This window comes from Tympanuchus pallidicinctus, unplaced genomic scaffold (genome assembly GCF_026119805.1).
Source record: "Tympanuchus pallidicinctus isolate F22 unplaced genomic scaffold, pur_lepc_1.0 scaffold3, whole genome shotgun sequence".
NCBI classification, from domain to species: domain Eukaryota; kingdom Metazoa; phylum Chordata; class Aves; order Galliformes; family Phasianidae; genus Tympanuchus; species Tympanuchus pallidicinctus.
The window spans coordinates 72,674,902-72,698,104 of record NW_026294747.1 but is presented as its reverse complement, the minus strand read 5'-3'; the positions used below and the strand labels follow the sequence as shown (position 1 = coordinate 72,698,104).

At 44.1% G+C, this 23,203-nt stretch overlaps 1 protein-coding gene across 2 annotated transcripts in view; it reads right to left on the bottom strand.

Annotated features, from left to right (window-relative positions):
- Window positions 1-18,284, bottom strand: part of NRP1 (neuropilin 1) — a 109,477-nt gene extending 91,193 nt beyond the window's left edge. For both annotated transcript variants that reach the window (XM_052692899.1, XM_052692900.1), the window contains exons 1-3: window positions 18,150-18,284; window positions 17,466-17,938; window positions 14,264-14,438 (exon numbers count right to left, since the gene is read on the bottom strand). In XM_052692899.1, coding sequence (XP_052548859.1) covers window positions 14,264-14,438; window positions 17,466-17,532 — 242 coding nt within the window. In that variant the 5' untranslated portion in view covers window positions 17,533-17,938; window positions 18,150-18,284. The remainder of the gene's footprint in view (window positions 1-14,263; window positions 14,439-17,465; window positions 17,939-18,149) is intronic.
- Window positions 18,285-23,203: the final 4,919 nt, after the last annotated feature.

The following is a 23,203-nucleotide window of genomic DNA, read 5'->3' as shown; positions in this document are numbered from 1 at the left end:
CCTGAGTTCAGAGCTACACGGCTGCTTCTCAGCGGCTGCACGCCAGAGCAGCCCCACTGCTGTAATGCAACTATGGTAAGGAAGGATCCGGCCTCTGTGGAAAATACACAACTGTCAGTCATGGCTTTATTGTCTTCACTAGAGATATACAGACATAAAAACAGGACCCTTAATGTCAGTGCCAGCTATTCAGTACAGCTTGCCAGAGAAGAGCAGCAGGAGAGCATGAGCACCCTGCAGCAGCCAGTGTGAGCAAAAATATGCCAGCAGCTTGCAGATCAGGGTCTTCCAAAATCAAAGTCACACCCTTGTATTTACTGACCTCTAATCATTGTTTTGTTTTTTTTCTTCTCATGGATGTAAGTTGGTTTTGGAGCCAAACAAAAATTTAGCTTCCTTAATGACAGGATGCCCAGTGCTTCCTTCCAGTACTTGAAGGGAGCATATAAACAGGAGGAAGAATGACTGTTTACATGGGTATATAGTGGTAGAACAAGGGGGAATGGTTTTAAACTAAGACAGGGGAGATTTAGGTTACGTATTAGAAGGAACTTTTTCACACAGAGGATGGTGAAGCAAGCACTGGCACAGTTGCCCAAGGAGGTTGTGGATGCCCCATCCCTGGAGGCATTCAAGGCCAGGCTGGATGTGGCTCTGGGCAGCCTGGTCTGCTGGTTGGCAACCCTGCACATAGCAGGGGGTTGAAACTAGACAATCACTGTGATTCTTTTCAACCCAGGCCATTCCATGATTCTATGATTCTATGCTGTTGTATGTATATACAGAGATGAGGTTGGTGAACTAAGGGATTTTTCTTTACCTTGGGTGAATTTTGCTTTTTTTAAGTTTTGATCATGCGGTGAGGGGTGAAGAAACATAACCAAGCAGTGAAAGTAATAGAGATTAATGCTTTAATTTCCTTCTGATTGTATTTTTTCAACAAATCTATCACTTGAGTGGAAGTTCCAGGGCCGTGGCTGCAGAAAGATGCAGCAGCAGGAAGCTGGGACTGTAAGGAGAATCCAGCACTGCCAGTTCTCATGATTTTTATCACTGGTCTATTGAAACTTGATGGTAGGTTTTAAAGCATCAGCTGCTGATATCAGGGAATGCCAAATTTCTCATTTAAGATGAAGGAATTTTATGGCTATTATTATCACAGATAAAATCCCCAACAATGTAATAAAAGGAAAAAGAAAACTCAGTACTTTTTATGATACTTTTATTAAGTTTCTTTTTTTTTTGAGGACTAACGATATCCAAAACTTGGAGTGGATATAGACATTAAGATTTCCCTGACTTCATAAAAATGTTTTGAAAACTAGTTTTGTCCTCAGAACTGCCTGAGTTCAGAGCTACACGGCTGCTTCTCAGCGGCTGCACGCCAGAGCAGCCCCACTGCTGTAATGCAACTATGGTAAGGAAGGATCCCCAACAATGTAATCCCCAGCAATGTAATAAAACCCCCAACAATGTAATAAAAGGAAAAAGAAATCCTCAGTACTTTTTGTGATACTTTTATAAAGTTTCATATTTTTTTGAGGACTAACGATATCCAAAACTTGGAGTGGATGCTCTTAAGAAAGAAAACAACTGTTTCAGTTGGTGGAATAAATTGCCCACAGAGAGAACATAGAGAGGGAACATGCATCATGTAGAACAAGTAAATCACAGAACAGCCCAAAATGTTCTGAAAGTAAATTACGAAACCAAGCAGGTGACTTAGTACAGTACTCCACGCACTGGGACAGGGAATGGCTTTAAACAAAAAGAGGGGAGATTTATGTTGATGTTAGGAAGAAATTTTTTACTCAGAGGGTGGTGAGGCCCTGGCAGTGCTGCCCAGAGAAGCTGTGGGTGCCCCATCCATGGAGGTGCTCAATGCTGGGTTGGATGTGGCCCTGGGCAGCCTGAGCTGCTGGGTAGGAACCCTGCCTGTGGGATAGGGCTTCCAACCCAAACCATTCTACGATTAACTGTACTCTAACAAGAGAAAATTCAGTATTTTGCCTGCCTAATCATTTTTCTTGTATTATGAATGCATTTGGAAACTCATGGGCCTCTTTTCTCCCCTACACACACTGTCTACATTGGAAGGAAAATAATGTCCAAACTGAGAAAAGACCTATGACATACACTGGCAACAGAGAAATGTTCTTTAGAAAAAGATATTTTGGAGCCTAAAATCAAGTGAAATCCTGATTCCATGCAAATAGGGAGAAGTTTTGTCACTGACTTAAAAGAAGCCATAATTTGACCCTACATGCAAAGATGGGGAAGTCCTCCCTGATGCAGACAGAGCAGCCCCAAATCTTTGTGTCATCTGCTTCCACCCAATAATAGCTTTATAGAAGTAAGTTAAGAATGAATAACCTAAAAGCTGCCCAAGGCGGCTCTAAAGTGCTGCCTTCCCTCACTGCACATGAGGAGACAACCATTAGTGTTGCTGCTGCTGCATGGTTCACAGCTCCTCAGGGGCCGCTGTACTAGCAGAATGGCCTGGTTTTGTGCTGCAATATGCACACGTTGGAAATTGCTCGCATTTGGATGCTGTCGTGCTCGGTTTTGAGTTAGTGCCGTGTCTGTTATAGATTCTTCTCATCACGGATAATATGTCTCTTGTGAGCATGAGTACTATTCTTCATTTTTGTTTGGATAACGCTTCTCTCTGAAAGTCAATAGACTGCATTTATACACAGCAGTATATTGTTTAAAAAAATTAACGGCTAGAAGATTAAGAAACACAAAACAATAGCAAATAATTATTGAACTGCATTACATTTCCACCCAGAAACCTCTACGGACTTTACAAACATTAGTAAATGCATCCTCAGCATACTTAAAAACATGAAGATATTACCCCCTGCAAGGAAACTGAGGCACAGAGATGATGGCTGACTTGCCCAAGATCAATATGGATGAGAGGGTTTGCATCCACAATGCCCTAGCACCCAGTTCTGTTTACTTCTTTAGGGCTGGTGGAAAGAGATTTGAATACATGGTGGGAGGACCTTGGTCTTTATTATACCTAATTTTGAGAACCTCCTACCCATTCTGCACAAGCACTGAAGCAGAACTTTAACTGCCTTCACTTTGAGTTACTGCAGTTGGAGCTGCAGTGTTGGTCTTCCGAAAAATTCCTAGGGTACTGCTGAACTGCACAGTCAGCTCCTCACTCAGCTGGCATACAACACAAGCTTCAGTAACGTACTTTGGACCAATGACAAACAGCTCCCTTTCTTCAGGTATTTACACTGAAATAATCTGACATTTATTTCAGATGACAAAGAGATGAAGCTGAGATGTGGCAAGAGAGAATATCTTTTCCTTTCTATGCTGAGCATATGGGGACAAGTGAAAATTACCCGGTGATTGTCAACTGAGCTGTGGCTACACCTATGAACATGTTTTTAGTTTGCACTGCTGGGGTGGGGGGTAGGAATAACTAAAAAAGGGGATAAGCTACATTGCACTTCATATGGAATACCACAGGGTGAGAGTGTGCATATGGATGATTTCCACGGAGTGAGTGAGGTGCCTGAAGGTCACCATGCAGTAATTTATCTAGCTGCCTAGTGAGGCGAGTTAAAAAAAAAATAGCCTTCCTGGAAGGAATAACTTACAGTAAGCAGAGGAACTGCTTAGTGCAGACACTTTGCCTGAGCCAGTGTTCAAAGAATCAAAGCTGGGAGGAAAAGGTTTTGCCACTAAGTCACTCACTATGTACACATATATTTATATGCATATGGCAGTCTGAAACTTGCAAGCAGCAGGGGAATCTTACCAATTTCTGCTCACAAAATAACCTATTACATTATCAAAAAAATCTCTACCACTACTTGTGACTAATTATTTACCACAGTCTATATACTGTTTTTACAGCCACTTTAGCTATATCACATTAGAAACCATTGTAGATAAAGATACATGTTACATACTGCTGAAAAAAGCAAGGTTTATTTCTGCAAAAGTACTGACATAAGGCATCTTGATACTGGAATAAACCTATCTCCTCATGTGTGCTGAATCGTTTTAACTGTACACAAACAACTCCTTAATTGAAATAATAAAAGTACAAAAGCCAGAGCACGAAGATTGGGCTTTAGAAGACAAAGATTCAAGTCTTAAGTAACACACAAATATGGTTAATTAAAAATAAAAGTGCAAAAACATACAAAATAAAAAAGTAATAGACAATGGGATAGCCTGATTGCTTGGGAAATGTAAGACTGGCTCTTGGTAGTAAATGTAAGCTTAGTTTGGGGGAGAGCTACTTATGTGGGAAAGGCTGGAGAGCACTGGTTTCTTGAATAATGGCATGCTATGATGGGAAAAAATGAGAAGCAATTTGGGCACTATTAGCAACACTGTTCAAGAGTAATAAGGAACTTGAAAATGATGTCAGAGAGATAAGATAAAGAAGACTATTATACTGTCTGAAGGCCATCATCTAGTATAGCTGTAGAGGGTGAATGAAAATGGAAACCAGTTAGGAACATAATACGATATGCTTATGGTATTTTGTATTTGTGCTGTTAGCAGGTGCAAGTCTATTGGTATCAGTGGAGCTGTCTTCACTTGCTGCTCAACTCACTGCGGTCCTGTATCTGTTTTATATGCCTACACTATAGTGTGCGTGTGCTATTTGAAACAGAAAACTTCAGAAATATGTTAGAATTGTGCTAGACTATGTAGAGTGGTTAAAACGTGTACCTGCTCTAAGTGCCTGCCATCTGAAACACAAGGGGATGAACCTGAACTGTCTGCTACAAATGCATATATGGAAGTTTTGGATTTGAGCCCAGATATGAATATACAAATAGATAAAGTTTATAGAATTGTGACATGAAGTCTCAGGGGGTTCATGGGAATGCCTAAAAAACTTCACAACCAGAACATATGCCTTCCACGCTAAGATATCGGATGCCTTTGTCTCCAAAACAAAGGTCATGGAGAAATCTGTAAAAAAGGAGAAATAAAAAAAGGCTTTTACTTAAGAGCTACCTTTGCACTGTTTTCCAGACTTATCTAAAGCTACTCAAATGTAGCAGCCTAGGAATTTGTTTAAGAAGTGTTTTAGCACGGGGGATGTAAGTCTTCCATTTTGCATCTGGCAAAGTGGAGTGATCGCTATGGAAATAGGCAGCGTAGTCTACATTTCTGCATGGTGATCAAGCTAAAGCTTTTCCAAATTGCTGATCTGCTTCCCTTGTTACAGATGAATACATCAGAGGAAAGTCGGCAGAAGTTGCCTGGCTTAATGACAGATTGGCACAAGATTCTGCAACGAGACAAACTTTGATTCTTACCCATGCACTTAGCAATTTGTCCTAAAACTCTGCTATTAGGAGCTAAGATTTCAGAGAACAAATGATAAGTTGCATATGGTGTGGTGATACAAACTGAGGTGACAATGGGGATTGAATTTGAATTTTCTACTGTACAGTAAATTACTCTTCAAGCATTTGAAATCCACTGTTGCAAGAAGTAACTACTAATTTGTATACTGCCATAAACGTATGTCCTAGCTTTCAAGCACTGTTAGCCCTGCACAAGTGAGTCTGTGCTTTTAATTGACTTCAGTGGGACTGTTTATGTGAATAAGATGAGGAAAAATTTGGCTGTAAGGGAGCGTTTCTCAGAGCTCGAGGCTGAATAATCACATGGCTGTGAACAGACCTCTCAATTTTCCCTAGGTTCTCAGCTACTAACTGCCAAAGGAACATATTAAAAATTAAAAAAAAAAAAAAAAAAAGGAGAGAAATTAGTATCTTCTTCTCCAGCATGAAACACAGTGGGAACAGCCCCAGTGCAAGCCTGAGCTATGTGGGCAGTGTGTTGGTACCCAGGAGGGCTCCTACACCTGGTCCACCCCACAGCCCTGATGGGCTCTATCTGCACATGGGCCACGAGCAGATCACAGTGCAAATGTGCAATAGAGAGAGCTGGTGGAGCACAAAGAAAGGATAAGTCCAGGCTCCCACTCAGTGTGAGGCATCTGTATTTTGAGGAGGCATGGGGCTACTGCAACTCCACATCAGCATGGAGAGCAGCAGACTAGTGCCCCAGTTTCTCCTGCACAACAGCTGGTTAGAGTGCTTCTGAGATGCACGTAGTTTCTTCCAGAAGAAATCATCATGTCAGATGGGTGTCCTTCCATATACACATATACTTTCATATTTTGAGCCATCTAAATTCTTCATTTTACAGCATTACGTAAAATATTTGTAATGTTATTAACATGCAAAATAGGTATAAATAAGGACAATCTTTTTCACTTTAAATGAATAATGATCAACCTCACACAGTTCACAGCCAGCTTTGTGGCTCACAGGGTTTCACTTTACCTCATGTGTGAGACATAATCAGAAATCTGATTTTTTGAAGTTGCTATTTTATAAACCTTTGATATTGCCAACAAAAATCAATTTCCTCCATGGAAGTATAGGACTTGGGAAGGGGGGTTATTCTCACATTTTTGTGAATTCTTACAGAAAAAAAAGAAAATGACCTATGCTCCCAGAAAGTTAGCAGGTGACTTATTAAACGTTTCTCAAATCTCCTTCAGGAAGTTCATTAAAACTCTATTTGGAAATGACCAGGTGCTTGCTTCCCACAGCGCAACAGGGAAATCTGTCATCCTATTTAAAAAATTGTTTGGTTACTAGGAAAAAAGAAATAATCATTATACCAAGCTGTGTGGTTTTGTGATGGAAAACTGTGGCTTGGTGAGAAAAGTGCCAAGGTCACTGCAATGAAAGACACACAGTGAACTCAGACCTGATTTCAGAAGTCAGTGGTGGATGGGGGCCAGGGAAACAAAGTTGTTTCTTTGGTTTGCTTGAAAACACTTTAAAGATTCTGGATAAAAGTAACTCTCTACTTTGAGAGAGTTTTTAGTTTGAAAGAAATTATCAATAGAAAATATTTTATATGTGTAATGAGGATAGCTAATACTGACAAAATTACCTTGTTTGACACTGGATCCTGACCTAAATACTATCGCCAAGTCAACTAACAGGAAAATAGTAGGGCTAAGTGTTTTTCGTTCTTTGTACTGCCAAACCACTGCCTCTTGCAATCAGGATTGATTACAAACACCCAATTAAGAGGCATTTGGAACATGATCTGAACACTAATCCTGTCTCTTTTTCTCTTTATACCTAATTATCAGCCTTAAGATGGGTATTAGCGCTTTAATTAGCAGATTTACTTTAGGAAATCCTATATAAGCTAACAATTCTATATGATATGCATGTACATATGCACGGTCTTAAAGATGTGCATGTAACATGTATGTTTGTGATCAAGTTGTTCTGTATGATTTATGACTAGACATACGCATGTGACTATCTGTATCCTGTTTTCAGACATAACTTCATCTTTTGGAAATACTACAAAAGAAAATAATTCAATTTGCTTTTATATCAGCTGTCTCTATATCATAACTATAAAATTATGATCTAATGTTATAGCTTGCAGTAAGCTATAATTAAGAAACTAATTTTCAGCAACACGTAGATTTTTATTTTAATTACATTAACATGGGGGGGGGAGGGGAGTGAAGAGGAAAGCAAGATGAGGTTGACTGAAAGCATCTTGAATGGTTCATAGGGCCAATGTCTGCATCTCTGGATTTCATTTTAGAAAGGACTCAGCCCTCTGTTCTAAATTTGCCTCTCTGTCCACAGAAAAGCTGAAGGATGAGGCTCACGGGAATCTACATTTGACCCTGAAGATTTTTTCCTGTCTGAAGGGCATCTGGTTGTAGCACGTCAAGACATAATTTTCCCCATAGTTCACTTAACCGTCTACATTAATATAAACATCTGCATATGATTGTTATTATAATTGTAAAATGCTATGTACTGAGACCCAAATCAAGGCTCTACTGCGCCAGGGATGTACCAGGCTCTGTATCCAGTACCTCTGTTCCTAATGAACACATGCCCAGATGTCCAGGTATGACCAGGTAATTTGGTCATGATTTTCCTAACGTATTTTCCTGCCACTACTCTGAAAGAAAGAATTGTTAACCAGGTTAGCAGTTGAGACTTTCACATGAGTTAATTGCTTGGAAAAACAACAAAAGAATCTGTTTATGGCACTGTGTAATCGCAAAAACAATTTAATTTCCAACTTCTTTAAACTCTTATTTAATCTCTAAAACACAATAAAATAATAGAGCTATCTTTGGATGCTTGCATCTGATAAATGTCTGGAAATACATGCCGAATCCTGTAGCAAGGAGAAAGGACTATGATTCAGAAACTTTACGTAAAGGAAAAATATTATCTGTATGCAACATACACCATCTGTACTGAAACAAGAGTTATTTGCTTTCCTGATTCTAAGCAGGCCCTGGGCTGACCCCCTTACCTGGCACTGTTGGCCTTAAATAGGTATCAAATAATGGTCACCAACAGCATGCTGCCTGAGAAAGCCCTTAATGTGCTTTTGTTTAAAGTAGAGAAATGCTCTAAGAGAGCACCCAGAAACAGACGTTAAAAGTCCACTTCAATAACTCTCATCCTAAACTACCTCAGAAGGACTTTTTCTTGTTTTGGTGGCCAGAACGATGATCACTTCCACTCCTTTTATAATTTCAAATAATATCTCAATAATCTCAAACAGCTTGATGCTCCTGTTGAAGGAGAGGTTTCTGAGAGAGACCAGGGGTGGAGAAACTGACTCTTTGGCCCTGGTACAGCTTCTCCTGCAGGACAGTGCTGAGATTCACATTCTTCTTGAGATCACATCGAACCTGGCTTCAGCAGTGAGGCCATCAGGTATATGCCAGCCTCCTCCTGTGAGGTGCTCATGGTGTAAGGGCTGAGTGCTTTGGTTCACTCAAAAGACACACAAGATGTAGGTATCACTTCAGCCACTCTCAGCAGGTGGCAAGTGGACATTCATGTCTGCCTTAGATACCTGGTTCTGAGACAAATGGCTAGAAGAAATGGCACTGGTGCCTAGACAGGCAGAGCAGGCTGCTAAAACTATGTTTCTGGTTGAAAGCTCAGAGGCATTGACTCATTCAGGCTCCTCTGCTGAGTTTGGCCATGCTGAAATGGGTGATGAGGCCCTGGCATTGCTGCCCAAAGAAGCTGTAGGTACCCCATCTCTGGAGGCATTCAAGGCTGGGTTGGATGGGGCCTTGGGCAACCTGAGCTGCAGGAGGGCAGCCCTACCCATGGACAGAATTGGAACTGACATTCTTTAAGGTCCCTTTCAACTCAAACTACTCTGTGATTCTATGATTCTAAGAAATATGGTTCCTGTCTTTCACAGGCCCGAATTAATCTGCTCTTTTACTGTCTCTGCTGCTTAGCTGCCATAATCAGCTGCAGTCACCTCACTGCCTACTGAGTTCAAAAGCTACTGAAGGAGATGAAATTAGGAAGCTCTGATTGACATTTGCCATCAAAATGACTGATACAGTTATAAAACAGTCATACAGGGCCTGTGCTCCACCATTCCTCACAGCCATAAAAAAAAGAAGATACAGCTTTGTGAAAACAGAGGGCAAAATTCCCCTTGCTTTCAATGATAACAAGACAGCATGGAGTCCAGATCTTGCATTACTCCTGAGGTGTCCTTTGCACAGATTTGGGAGCAATTCAGGGTTGGTAAACCTGGAGTCAGGTCTCAGGCACGCCTCTGGGCAGTCAGAATGCAGTTGTAATGTGTGCAGCCTTAGCAGTTCAAAAGACCATTCCAACATATGCGGTTTAACTGGGTCTCCCAGGACAGCACTGCATAGCCAAAGCAGCTCAGTGCCACCTGGGGCTCAAACTGCCTTTGCACAAGAAAAACATAAACCACAAAGTCTGCCGAAGGCAGCCTGTCACTGTGTGGAGAAATAGGAACCAGGATTTAAACAAAAGTAAATGAAAGCTTAAACTTTGCAGAAACTAAAGCAAGGCTGAGCCATGGCTTGCCTTGCTCCTGTTTATTTTACCAGCCTCAGTTTGTTATGCCTACAGATTTACAGCATAAATCCATTGACATTATTTAGAAATACAATGGATGGATGAATTTCCAACATCATTAAGGGCTATAGAAGTTTGTAGGGCTACAGTTGCGCTCAGTCTGGCCAGCCTTTCTGCTTGCAGACTCAAGGATCTGCAGGAGCTGCTTTCTTCTACATAAACAAACACAGGTGGGTATTATTTTCTCTGTATTCTATAACTAACTGCAATTTCTACTCAGCCCTAATCTCATCAGTGTACCTAATCCCTGATAAAAGCAGTATAAAGAAAAATTATCTATGACATCTTTCCATCTAAGACACAAATGTTTCCAAAATGGGCAGTTCTTCTGTTCAGACCAGTTTGACAGCACTGTGTACACCTTTTAGAATTGTCAAGCAAGAATGATATTTACTCTATACATCTATAAATGATGGCCAATAAAACAACTGTACTGCATGGAGTATCTATGAAGACCTTGAAAAGCAATATAGTCAAGTCTGGCAACCAAGTCAATAATTTGTCAGTAAGAAAACCACTTTTGGGCTTTCTCTACCCTGTTCTCCACCTTTCTTAAGCTCTTTTCTTCTGAAGCTTCACATTCATTTTCTTAATGTTTTTAACCTAGTGTCTGTGAAATTTTTATTGCTCCCCAGATAATGACATCTGATCTGAATGTAACCACACACCTCTTTGCTCAGCAACATTTGTCACAAACCATTATAAATTATCATGCTGATAGTGTGCATTGCTGGGAAACCGGAAAAGTTCCATAAATTCAAAATACTGTATCAGTGACATTCTTGTTTATTATCTAGGTATAAAGTTTTACTGGATTCAAGATGGCTACATTTACACAGTAGGCTCCTTCAGTGACACGAGACATATACAGCTTGCTCCAAGTGCTGAAAAGCATTTACCACATGCAACAAACATTGGAGCATTTTAATACTCAGACATATGTTTTGTCTCTTCTATTCATTTTAACCATCTTCCTGACTCCAAAAATGCATGGATGTTATCCACGCTTGCATGAGAAAAGGCAAAACAGCAAACAAGCTAATGTTGTCTTAAAGTAAACAGTAATTGCTGTTTCTTTGCCTCCCGAAGAGGAGGCATAACACTCATTAAAGTTAAAAGTTAAAAAGAGACCGTGTATTTTTTCATTATGTGCTAATACTCTTGATAACAATCTGTGGTTGACATGATTGTATGCTTCCCGTTGAGACCTAGTGTTCCCATTATGCTGGTTCAGTAATTCTGGCTAGAAAGTTTTTTGTCAGATGAACTTAGCTTGTGTGAACATATTTCTAATTATTTGCGTATCTTTATTCTTCAGAACTGTGAAAGTTCTGAAGTTTTCTGGACTGCCTCCAGAAAAACAGGATTTTTCACCATGTTTGCTTAAAACAACTCAAATGATCATCAGAAAATCACACACACATGAATTTTACTAGCACTCATTTGAGAAACACGTATCCATTAAAGCACAGCATAATCATAGGTAAATCAAGAGTATATTTTCAAAATGAATCCCAAACCCTCATGTTCAAAGAGACTCACTGCGAACAGCTTCAGTATAGCTGATACTGAGATTTGCTGCTTTTGATTCTCCTCGGAGAATTGACCTTTCACCAGTTTTACATTTCAATACGCCCAGTCTTCTACACGTGGTGATATTCACTAGTAAGGTAAGGCCTATTGGTTTTCCTGTTGACATTACAGACCACAAGAGTAACCTGTCCAAAGTCACACTGTTCCCCTTCCCGGGCGCAGGGGTTTTTGTTACTGAAGTTATTTCAACTCTAACTGAGGTATAAAATGCAAGGAACAGCATTATGAAGAGGATTTTGGGAGCTAGGCCAGAAAGTTAATCTTCTCCTCCAGTCCACTTTAATTGTATGGGGCATTTTTGTTCCCAGACATGAATTCCCCTATCTCTCATTTTCTATCTGCTTTTCATATTTAAGTGCTTATTAATTTCCAGTGCTAAACCTTTCAATAAGCCAGTGCGTAACCTAAATTGCACATTTCGAGATGGCACACTGAGTTGCTAATAAACTAAGAATATTAGGAAATCAAAATGTACTTAGTTGCAAAACCAAAAAAAATCTCATGATATGTTTCACTGCATTAATCATTGCTTGCACCCGGTGTTCGGTAAAAGGAATGTGGATTTTCTAAGCAGACAGTGAAATGTGAAACCACAGAGCTTGTTGACAAATTTCTGTTGCTGAAATCATTTTCTATTATTCTGGTCCTAAGGTTCTTGGCACGAACACAATCCTTCTCAACTTAAAAAGAGCAATTTTAAGTATAAGTGAAGTAGCAGCTGAGTAATTTATCATAGCCTAGAAGATTAGCATTTCAGCATAGACCAAATGACAGTAAAGTCATCACCATCACACGCTGCAAAGACAATGCAAACAGCCCTGTTCAGAGACTCCCTCCCACCCACTGCCATCTCATTACTGCGTTGGGCCCCTTTCAGAGGAAGGAATAATGCTAGGGCGAGAGTGGACAATGAATATTGAGAAGGGAGCGATGAAGGGAGGGAGTCAATCTCTTCCCTGGACCCCGTTCAGCTCAGTCTGGCACTATTTAGCACAACACTACGCCACAAAGATTACTTGTTCCTTAAATAATTGTATGCTGTGCACCGCTTTACTGCTGTCAAAGACCACGTTGGTTTTATAGCATTGGAAGAACGTGTATTCTAGCAAGGAACAAAAAAGGGGCTGACACTGGAATATGCCTGATTTAATTTCTCAATCTCTGTCTAAAAGACAAAGAGATACACACACACACGACCATTTTTAAGCATTAGCACCGTTCCACAGAAAGAAAGTAAAACCCATACAAAGAAGACACAAGGAAATGAATCATGGCCTGAGCACAGCAAATTAAAAATTAAAGAACGGGAAATGAGCGTGTGAACATATGGTGTGAATATGAGCTGCAGCTCCAACATCACAATAAAAATCCATTTTAACAAAGAGTCCGTTTAGTTTTATAGCACAGGGTTTTCCTGCATTATCACTTGAACTGAAATGCTGATACACAAGAGATTACAGAAACAACAACAAAGCAACTAAGTGCCACAATGTATCATTAAAGAACTTCATTTTAAGGGAAATCAATAATGATGTTCTAAGTAATCTATTTATTAAGTAGTAGGAACAGAAACACGCATAGTAAAAATTAAGTGCTTGAATACAGTTGCTCCCTAAGTCCAACAGTCCCACTTCACAGTCCATGACAACCACTCCTGATGATGCTGAGCATCATTTTACAGTACCAGAGCCTGTGGAATATCGAGAACTCTCATGAAATGTCAAACACTAATGGGAACTGAGTTTAATCCCTTCCTGACATGCAGAGAAAATCTTGACTGATAGCATTAATGAACGATGACTCTCTCTTGCAGTTGTTAGAAAGGGCTGAAAACTCCATGATACCCAAGAATTTTTTTAATAGTGAGTTATTAAAATATTTTCGTGAAACAAGTAGGCTGAACTTAGAGGGTATGTTGAAGAGGGGAATGACCTGACTGTGTCTTGCCTTATTCAAGTTAAATGGATCCCACTCAAAGATTTGGGGCAAAGTGGAGAACAATTTTCTGGGAGAGTCCCACTCCCATTATAGATGGTCAATGGAAACGTATGCACAGAATGCCTCAATTTTCCCCTTCCTCCTCCCAAAGAATTACAGCAGAGCAGGAGGAGGAATAAGAGCAGCTCCTGGCTATAAATCAGCAGCAAAGGGAGAAAAGGGGACGTACAGCTATCGTATCTGCAGCTCACTGCTCCTTAATGGGTGAGAGTAAATACCAGACATTCTGCATTAATAAAAGGAGTTTACAATTTATAGATTGCCCATTTCTGCCACAGGCTATTAGCAGTTGTGGGAATATTAAAAGAAGAGGAAGTATCTCCTAGCTTTTTAGAAACTTATTCAAAAAAGCAAACAGTCAAACGAGCTCAGAACGCCTCATCTTAATTGCTCTCCTGTAACACACACCATCACCCACCTGCCTCTCCCACGAGGCAGAGGGAATTCAAACCTATGTCAGATCACCCACAGAAAAGTTGCAAAGACACTTTTCCACCCCCCCCCGGCCGGGCTCAGCGGAACGGAGCCCGCAGCCCCGTGGCAGCGGTGAGGACCGGCCCCGGGCACTGCGGTGGAGGGGGGACGCGGAGCGCTGCGGAGCGTCGCGGAGGATGGGAGCTGCGCGGAGATGCGCCGGCAGGTGGCGCCATAGCGCTCCTCAGCGCGGCGGCCGCACTTACTTGCAGTCGCGGTCCTCCAGGTCGAAGTGCGGATTGAAGTTGATCATGATCCGCTGGTAGGGCTCCGGGGCCTGGATCAGCCACTCGCACTTCTGGCTGGGGTGGTAGGACTGGGGGTAGCCGGGGGAGGTGAGGTACCCGGGGCTTAGAATTTTGATGGTGTCGCCACATTTATCTGCAGTGGAAGAAAAACAGGTTGGCTTGTTTTTGGCACTTCAAGGGGATGACAGCCTTCCTCAAGCAAACTTTTGCTGTGTGCTTGCACAAAGCCATCTCTGCTAAATTTTCTGAAAGGAAGAGGCCTGACTCTCTGCATCCATCCATAAATCCAACATCAGGCACAAGATCCCCCCTTCCTGATCTTTAAAAACTCTCCCAAGCAAACACTGCCCATACGGTGTTCAACTCTCTCCTCCCAACACTGCTAACACTGGCTCAGGAGGTGTCACAGACCCAATTATCCCCCAAAGTATAATCTCCTTAACGATGAAGTTTTAAGGAAAGCTGTGGGAGGGCAACTAAAAGGAGGCCGCCTGACCTCTGTCCAAATGAGCCTGGTCAGTGTCACTGGGATGGTCCTAGGGATTCCTGCTCCTTGCAGCAGACCCTCCCCTTGCTTATCAGGCCATAAATCTAGGCAGACCAAAATTATCTCTGCTTCTCAAACCCAGGCTGGCAGAGAACAAAGTGGTTTTAGTGAAGCAGAAATCACCCACTATTTATTCCTTCAAGGAAGTTTGTTCATGCTTGGAGGCTGCATCAAAGTAATGGAGCAGAACAACATCCTTCCCCGTTCCCTCTGTTCCTCCCTTCCCCCTCAACGACAACAAAGGTTTATTTCTAATAGCAAAATAGTTGCAAAAGTTCCTGGAGTGACTGAGCATAACTGTGAGAAGTATCATGTCATAGTTTGGTTCTCTGGGCAGCACTGCCAAGGTTGTGCTTAAGGGCTTATGGCAAAAATAAAGAGACCAATATAAGGACAAGAGGTTCAGACTACGTCGTCCCTCACTTCACTGTCCAGTGAAGATTTCTGGTTTCACTTATTTTTCTACTATGGTTTTCTACGCCTGGATGCTCAGAGAAGGAAAACTTTCCCTAAAGAGTGACTGTTTAATTTTGAGCAATAAAATGTGACAGTAAACTACAGACAGGAAGACTATCTGGACTGAAAATGGAGCCTGTATGTCACTACATCCCAATAATGGTATGCACAGACTGCACTGCTGTATCTTATACACATTCTGCAAAAGCAAAATGGCATTCCTTACTCTCAGCATGAATTTATGAATGTACAGGATTTTATTGTAGAAAAACCAGGTCAAATGGAAATGAATGAGGAAGAACACATCAAAAATGCATTAAGCTGCACGCTTTGTAGAGAATATTTGCCATAAATTAAGAGAGGAGGGGATGATACATACGCAGCTGTGTGGTCAAGAACCAGATAGTGCTAAGCACGCTGCTGGGAATGGCTATCTTGTTATTTATTTCCGCCTTGCCGTTGCAGAACAGCCTGTTTCCCCTGACCAGAACAAAAGGCGCTGCGGCTCAGAGCTCAAAGCTGTCACTGGTGATCTCGCTAATCCGCCGCCTGGGCTCCGGGGAACCCTGCCTTTTCCTCCCTCTGTAAGCACCCTTGGAAAGTGATCCCGTCTCATTAAGCCCACTCCAGCCCTGCAAACAACATGGCAGGGTCTGGCATCTGCTAAAACGCCTGAAATAAAGCAGCGCTGCTCCCATTCGCTCGACAGAGTCAGTTCGGAGGACGCTGAGGTGGACTCACTACCACCAGCGCTGTTTAATCTGCGACTTCTGGGAAAGTGACAGAGTAATAAGATAATGCGCCCTGCTCGGCTCCGCGGCTCTGCGGAATCTCTCTCACACTTGATTAAGAAGAGTAGCTTCTAATGACTTTGGACCATTAGTTCTAAATAAGGTTAATGAATTAATTTAGCAGACACCAGCGCTGGATGTAGGTGAAGTTGGCATCGGTGGGTGAGAGGGAGGTTATCGGCTCTGTGCCTGGGGCAGGGTCCCGCGCCCATCGCTCACAGCAGACGGAGGCTTCTGCCCAGCACCTTCTTCCAAAGGCCAAGGAGAGGACAGCCCTGGAGCCGCGGGGCTGGGGCACCCCTGGGTGATGTGGGAGCAGCACCCCTCACCTGGGCCAGGGGCACCACCAGAGCACCCCCTGACACCTCCACTCCTGTGCCTCTGTGCCGGGAGGCGGCTCTTCCAGTTAAACTCAGCCTCCTCCAAACGCTGCGAAGGAGATGAACTCCCGTCATAAACCACGAGGCTTTAATGCTCTCTCTTCCGCTCGCGGTCTCTTATTAAAACAATATACCAGCGCAGAGCGGAGTGTGCTCTCTTCTTTTAATTACTTTGATTGAAACCCCAGCCAGGCTAAAGTAAATATTTGATAATTAGTTAATAATAATTGCTCGGGATTTGTCGGGAAAGGCAAACTCGCAGGAGCTGCTCGCTGTGTGGGAGCGGAACGTCAGCGCTCCCACAGCCGGAGCGTCTTGAGAAATGCATCAGGCAGTGACAGACACATCCGCGGTGCCCGGGCATTGTTCGGGGAAAGAAGAGCGCGGTGCTTTCAATTTGTTGTGTTTGCAGGGGATGCCTGACAGTAAACCAGCTGCATCGGTCATCTGTTAACGGGATTTCTCTCCTAGAAGAGTATTTGAGCCTTCGTGGGGCGGCTCAGCCCACCCCTCTCCCCTCCCCCTCGGGCACTGCGTGAGTTGTACACAAACTGCGCACCTCGGGAAGGGGTGGGCTGAGTGCTGTGACACCCGCAGGTACGCGGAGAGCCCGAAACGGGCAAGGCACTCCGACACCTTTCGCTTTGGGGAAAGAAAGGGCGAGGAAGAGCCTTTCGCCTTCAGCGTTCATTATCTTTGAGATACCGAAGGCGAGACATTTAATTGCCGATGGGAGGAAACGCTATTAAGATAACTGCCTATCCTGATCTTGTGAGAACGAGCAGCCTGCTCGGTACGAGCACCCCAAAGAGCACAGAAGGCAATGCCCGGCCCGGAGGTACCGGGGGAGGACCGCACCGCTCCCGTCCCCCGGCGGAAAGTTCCCGGGGGAGAAGTGGCTCGGAGCGGCCCCACTGCACGCCCTCCGCTCCCGCAACCCCGGAGCCGCCCCCCAGGCTCAGAACCGCCGTCCCCGCGACACTCACCGCTTCTCAGAGCCCTGGCGAGAGTGAAGGTGAGGGCTGCGCAGTGCAGGAAAAGTCCCCAATCCATTTTCCCTTCCGAGAGCGGGGAAAAGACAAAAATGTGAAGAAAAAAAAAATGCCCTCCACGCACAACTCTTCCTAGGTCTTAAATCCTCCGGCCGGAGTCGGGAGCAGAAGGCACGGTCCGTATGGGCAGTCCCGGGGGCAGAGCGAGGTTGGCCGCCCGCTCTGAGCCTCAGCTCGCCCGCATCCTGGCGTTCAGCTCCGGCTCCCTCTGCCTTTCCCCACACTTGTTCCCGCTTCGGGCGCCGCTGCCCCGGCCATTCCCAGAGAGACTAGAAAGCCAAACGAAAACGAGGAGGAAAAAAAAAAAAGAAAAAGAAAAACAAACAGACAAACAAGACAGACAAAAATCCTGGCGGCTGCTGCTGGCACCTCGGGAGCGCTCTGCCGGGGCGGGCTGCGGGGCGGCTCTGCGGAGGGGAGAGAAGGGAGGAGAGCGGCGGTGAGCGGGGACAAGCGCCGGAGTTCGGCAAAGTGCTTTCTCGAGCCCTCCCCGCTCCGCTCTGATCCGCGGCGCGGATCCTGCGGAGTCGGCGGCCCCGGAGCAGCGGTACCCAGCGGTGCCCAGAGGTGCCCTGCGGGGCTGGGGCTCGGGTTGGGGCGGCGGCGCCCCGCACTCACCTGCCCGGCGGGGAGCGAGCGAGGGAGCGCGGCGCTGCCGCGGGGAGTGCCGGCCGGGAAAGGGAAGCGCCCGGGCGGCTCCTGCTCGCAGCCTGAGGAAGAGGAGCGCAACTCAGCGGCAATAAGAGAGGCCGAGGAGCCGCCGTCTCCCAAGCCCCAGTCCCCTCCCCCTCCCCGCCCTCCTCCTCCTTCTCCTCCTCCTCGGCCCCCCAAGACATCGGCGGCGCGGAAGAGGCAACAAACAAACACGGCCTTGACAGCCGGCCGGGCGGGGGCCCGCTTCGTGAGACTCAGAGGGGAAGGGAGGGACGGGGGGACGGGGAGCAGCCTCACCCACCCGGGCAGGTAGCGCCGAGCCGGGCGGGGGCACCCACCTGAGCCTCGCGGACTCCTGTGTGGCCCTGCGCCGCCGTACGGTGCCGGCCCGGCCCCGTGCCCACCTCCCGGCCGCTGCCCTCTCTGTCCTCCCACGAGGTGACCCCCTGCTGGAGGCTCAGCCGGACCCTCTGGTCTTGTCCCCTTTGCGCCCTGTGGGCACCTTCCCGCACCCTCCCACTCCCGACACCGACCCCCTCCCCTCGTGTCCCCTCGACTGTCACCATTCTGTCCGTCCTCCACAAAGTCCCCGAGGAGCAGAGAAGCAGCCCATCTCTGCTCTCCGGGGAGGATGTGCAGCCCCAAATCTCCATCCAGGAGAGCACAGCTCACTCCCAGTCCTGTGGCTTTGGATAGGTGGTGCTGGCCAGCAATGGGGTCTGCCCCATTGCCCTGCCCCACTGCCCAGTCCCAGAGGCTTAACTGTGCCTCGGCAGTCAGTGCTGCTGAACCCTAGTGCTCCCTTCACATGGAGTGCTTTGAGCTCCCTCTGTGCCGAGGCGGTCAAGCGCTGTGGCAAGGGTTACACCAAGAGCTCGTAGGCTGAAAACTAAACCATGGCGTTAAGTGGTCCCCAAAGATGGGTCTGTGCTAGGAAATGACCTGGGGCTTCTGTGAATGTCAGGCACTCGCATATCCCGCTGCCAAGTTTGGAAACAATTTGTTAGCGGTGCACAGCCAGTGAACCCTGTTCACGCTCCATCAAAAGGGCCCGTGGAGGTCCTTCTCCCAAGGAGCCCCTCTGAAGGCTGCCAGGGAAAAGAGTGGGCTTTTGCTGGGGGTCAGCCCCCGTGCGGCCGCAGCTGTAAATCCCCGTCCGCTCAAAAGATGTAACTATGTTTGAAATAATCTTCAAACATAGCTGTAAGTCTGCAGCCGCACAGATTAACTACAAATGTGTTACATCTGTGTTCAGACATCGTACGGAGATTCAGCCTCCTCCATCTCTTTGTCTCCAGCCTCGCGTCTCAGCCTTTCTCTCTCCATCTTCCTCTCCCTCTCCCTCTCCCTTGCTGCCCTTTTGAAGCCCCGACTTTAAGGTCAGCTGAAGTCTGGAGATTAAGTCTGTAGGAAATCTGTCTGCTAGGTTCATACCGTGTACTTTCATTGCTACTTTCTGAGTTTTTGCCAGACACTCAGCTTTCTTCTGTGACTGCAGTTCTGTAATATTACACACCGAAGCACTGTTTGATCCTGTTATGTTCTCTGCACACTCCATCCTCTTCTTCCTCAGCCCTTCATCCCTGCCCATGCCCATGTCATTTCCCCTGCCTGTGTCCACGTCTACAGGTCAGACTGAGTTACTGGGTTCAGACTCATTTCTCTGTCTTTAGGCACTCTCTGGATCATCACATACAGTCCTTGGGCATTTCTGTGATTGATTGGGATGTGTATTTTATGGGTAGCACATCAAGCCCCCTTATTTTTTTCTTTTAGTGAAGTTACCAGAAAAAGGGGGAAGTGGAGAGCTAGCAGTGCTCTCTGATGATTAAAGCTCTCATGCTACTGGACAGTCCTTGAGATAAATTGGTTCTGTCCTGAAGCACACTGTCGTCTGCAACTGACTGAGAGACAATGTGTGTTTCGAAATAAAGTACATCTATTTCCGAATTCTGAAGTTCCCTGCTGATGGCAGCTAATTGGTGTATACACAAGTGTATACGTACATGTTAGTTTTAAAAGCTCAGCCTCAGAAACCAAAATTAATTTTGTGAGTGAAATGCAATTGAAGATAACTGGAGGTTCAGTATATTAACAGTTAGAATTATTTTCTGACTCCAGTGGCTCTCTTAGCTCCATCACTGTTCTCCTGTCAGGCGGTGCCCATGAATCTGAAGGGAGCCAATGCCCATTCCCAATTGTACAGCTTAAAGATGCTGCAAACAAACCAAGCAACAGCAGGGTTCTTTCAGTTTCTTTCTGTATCAGATTAGAAAGTCACTTTCTATAGGTTCAGGCACAGTGTACTGCTAGATGGTGTATTTTAAAGGAGTTTCATTATCTCAAAGAAAAATTAAATACCTAAAATGCAGGTAGAACATGTACATTAGTGAGATGGTGCAGTGTGATGAATTGCAGGGCTAGTGCCTTGTAACCACCAATGCACACATCAGGCCTGACTGCAGCACACTCAGGTCTCCAATATCAGTGCTTCCTCTTCATGCTCAGAGATGTGCTACAGGGACAGCCGGGCAGGGCTGTCTCCTTTGTGGCCATGGATGAGGACTTCAGCCTTTCCTCAGCACTCTGTAGGCTTTCTGGATTTCACACCTTTTTTCTCTTGAAAAAAACTCTTGAGAGTCTTAGGAAATACAGCAGAATATCATACAATCATGGAATTGTGAAGGTTGGAAAGAGTGAGATCATCTAGTTGAGCCATCAGCCTGTGCCTGTGGCCGCTCTAGACCATGTCCCTCAGTATGACATTGACCCTTTTCTTGAACACCTCTAGGGATGGTGACTCCATAACCTCCTTGAGCAGCCTGTGCCAATATAGCTCTGGTGCGTTAATGTCCCTTCCTATCACAGTGTGGATGGCGTCGGTCTGTTTTTTTCTACCCGTCTTTTTCTCTCTGTTTCACAAACACAGGCACATACATCTTCCGTGTATGCACTGACCTGAAATGATGAGTGAAGACATTCTTTCCTTGGTTTACATACACTTATCTCAAAATGTTTAAGCTTTAATCATCTTGAATATGAACTGTCATCAAATGAAACATTCAGAAGTCTCTTTTTATAATCCACTTCTCACATTTTAGTATTAGTATTTTAGGTTCTGATCCTGCAACTGCTTACACGTTCGTTCAGCTCTCCATTTTCACATCAGTAATGGGATTTTATGGCAAGGATGAGTTAGTATTACAAAGACTGAGTCTGAATCCCATGTATGTAGAAGTTAATGGAGTGGCTAGCTCTGGGGTTTGGGTCGAGGCCCATCTCTGCTTCATAATTTGACTTGGTGCTTAGAGCACCTTTTTGATGATTGTCTGTACTTCTGTTATAAACCTGTTTCTCAGGAAGTTTATAATTCAGCCATAAAATATATTCGCCTTGGGCTAAATCATGTAATGCAAAACTTAAAATTCCAAAGGAAAAAACAGTTTTCCCATTTTAACAGTAGCAAAGCAGAGCAACTTTGATGTTTTCTCCTTTATGCTCTCATATACCACATTAATGCATTTAATTAAAAACTAAGTTTGGCAAATGATAAATACATGGCTATAGACACCTTTATTTGGTATTATTTTCAGAAAGAAACGCCACGAATTAAACTCATCCATAATATTAAATGCCATAAAATCAAGACTTCCTGCAAATATTTAGGGGATAACTGGAAATATATTTGCTTTACGACTAGTACCTATTAGTATCTTCATATATAGCTGGGTACTCATTTGTAATTGCCTTTCTAATGTTTTTTTTTTTTTTTTTTTTTTTTTTCCCTTTAGCTTATCTTCTCCAAGAATCTCTCCAAAATTAGGCTTCTGTGTCATCTCCTCTCCTGTTGTTTCGGCTGTATGAATCACTGCTTGGCTTCCTATTGCTTGCTGTACTGAACTGAAGGTGTTTACCCTTATCTTTAAAATCAGACATACATTTTCTCTTGTCTGCATCTCCCCCTTTTATCTCTTACATCTTTTATCCTCCTACTCAGTCTCTCACACCCAATGCTTTCTTACCCTGTCCTCTCACATTACACCTCTTTTCCACACACAGCCACATGCATCTAAACGATCCGCCCTCTTTCATCACTCATCTTTGCCTCCTCCAAAGAACCAGTGCAAATACATGGTTTTTATACACAAAGCCATCTGATCTGTACATTATTTTACTTTTACACATGGCCATATATTGGAAGATACACTTTGCACCTCTACTCTGGTTGTTTAGAGACCAGTTTCATTTGCATTTACATCACCTTCACGTTGACTACATTGTTAGGGTTAGAGTGGCTTTACAAGTATCTTACAAAATTCCTTGGAATCACTACTGTGTTGTCTCACGAATGCCTTATCAAAACATGTTCATCATCCTGTCTAAATACATTCCACTCCAACAAATTAGCACAGCCCGAAGCTTTATTAGCTGATTATCTGATTATCAAAAGTCAAATGTTTTCATCTGTGTCAAAGGCAAATCATCACACATATCATCTACTTCTGTTTCCATTTTGACAAGCTTGTCAGGTCTTTCCAAGGCTTAATTCTTCTTCTGCTTCAGCTGCTAGTGCTGCCAGATCTAGGCATGGTCAATGCCATGTTCTACCAGATTGCCCCACTCCTTTTTCTCGGTGTCATCTGTTTTCTCTCTAAAATAGGAAGTGGGGGGGTATACACAGCATGAAAGTGGATTTAGGGTGGTGTGCTTACTAACAATGCCTGATCGACTAGGGGTTCTGAAATAGCTCTTTCTGTGATGAAAGTAATAATACATAGCAAATATATCCACATGGACTGAGAATCTGATTGCATTTCCTCTAATGGCAATGGCAAAATTCCACTGACTTCAAAGAAGAAAAGAGGCCCTGAATGATGATCACGGACCCTCAGATAATAAACTTGTTTTATCAACTTCATTTTTTTTCCATGTGATTGCACGATGAGTATATCAGTGTCTGTGTTTACACGATCTGCTGCAAAAAGGCAAAATAACAGTTCCTTTCAAAATAAGGCTTT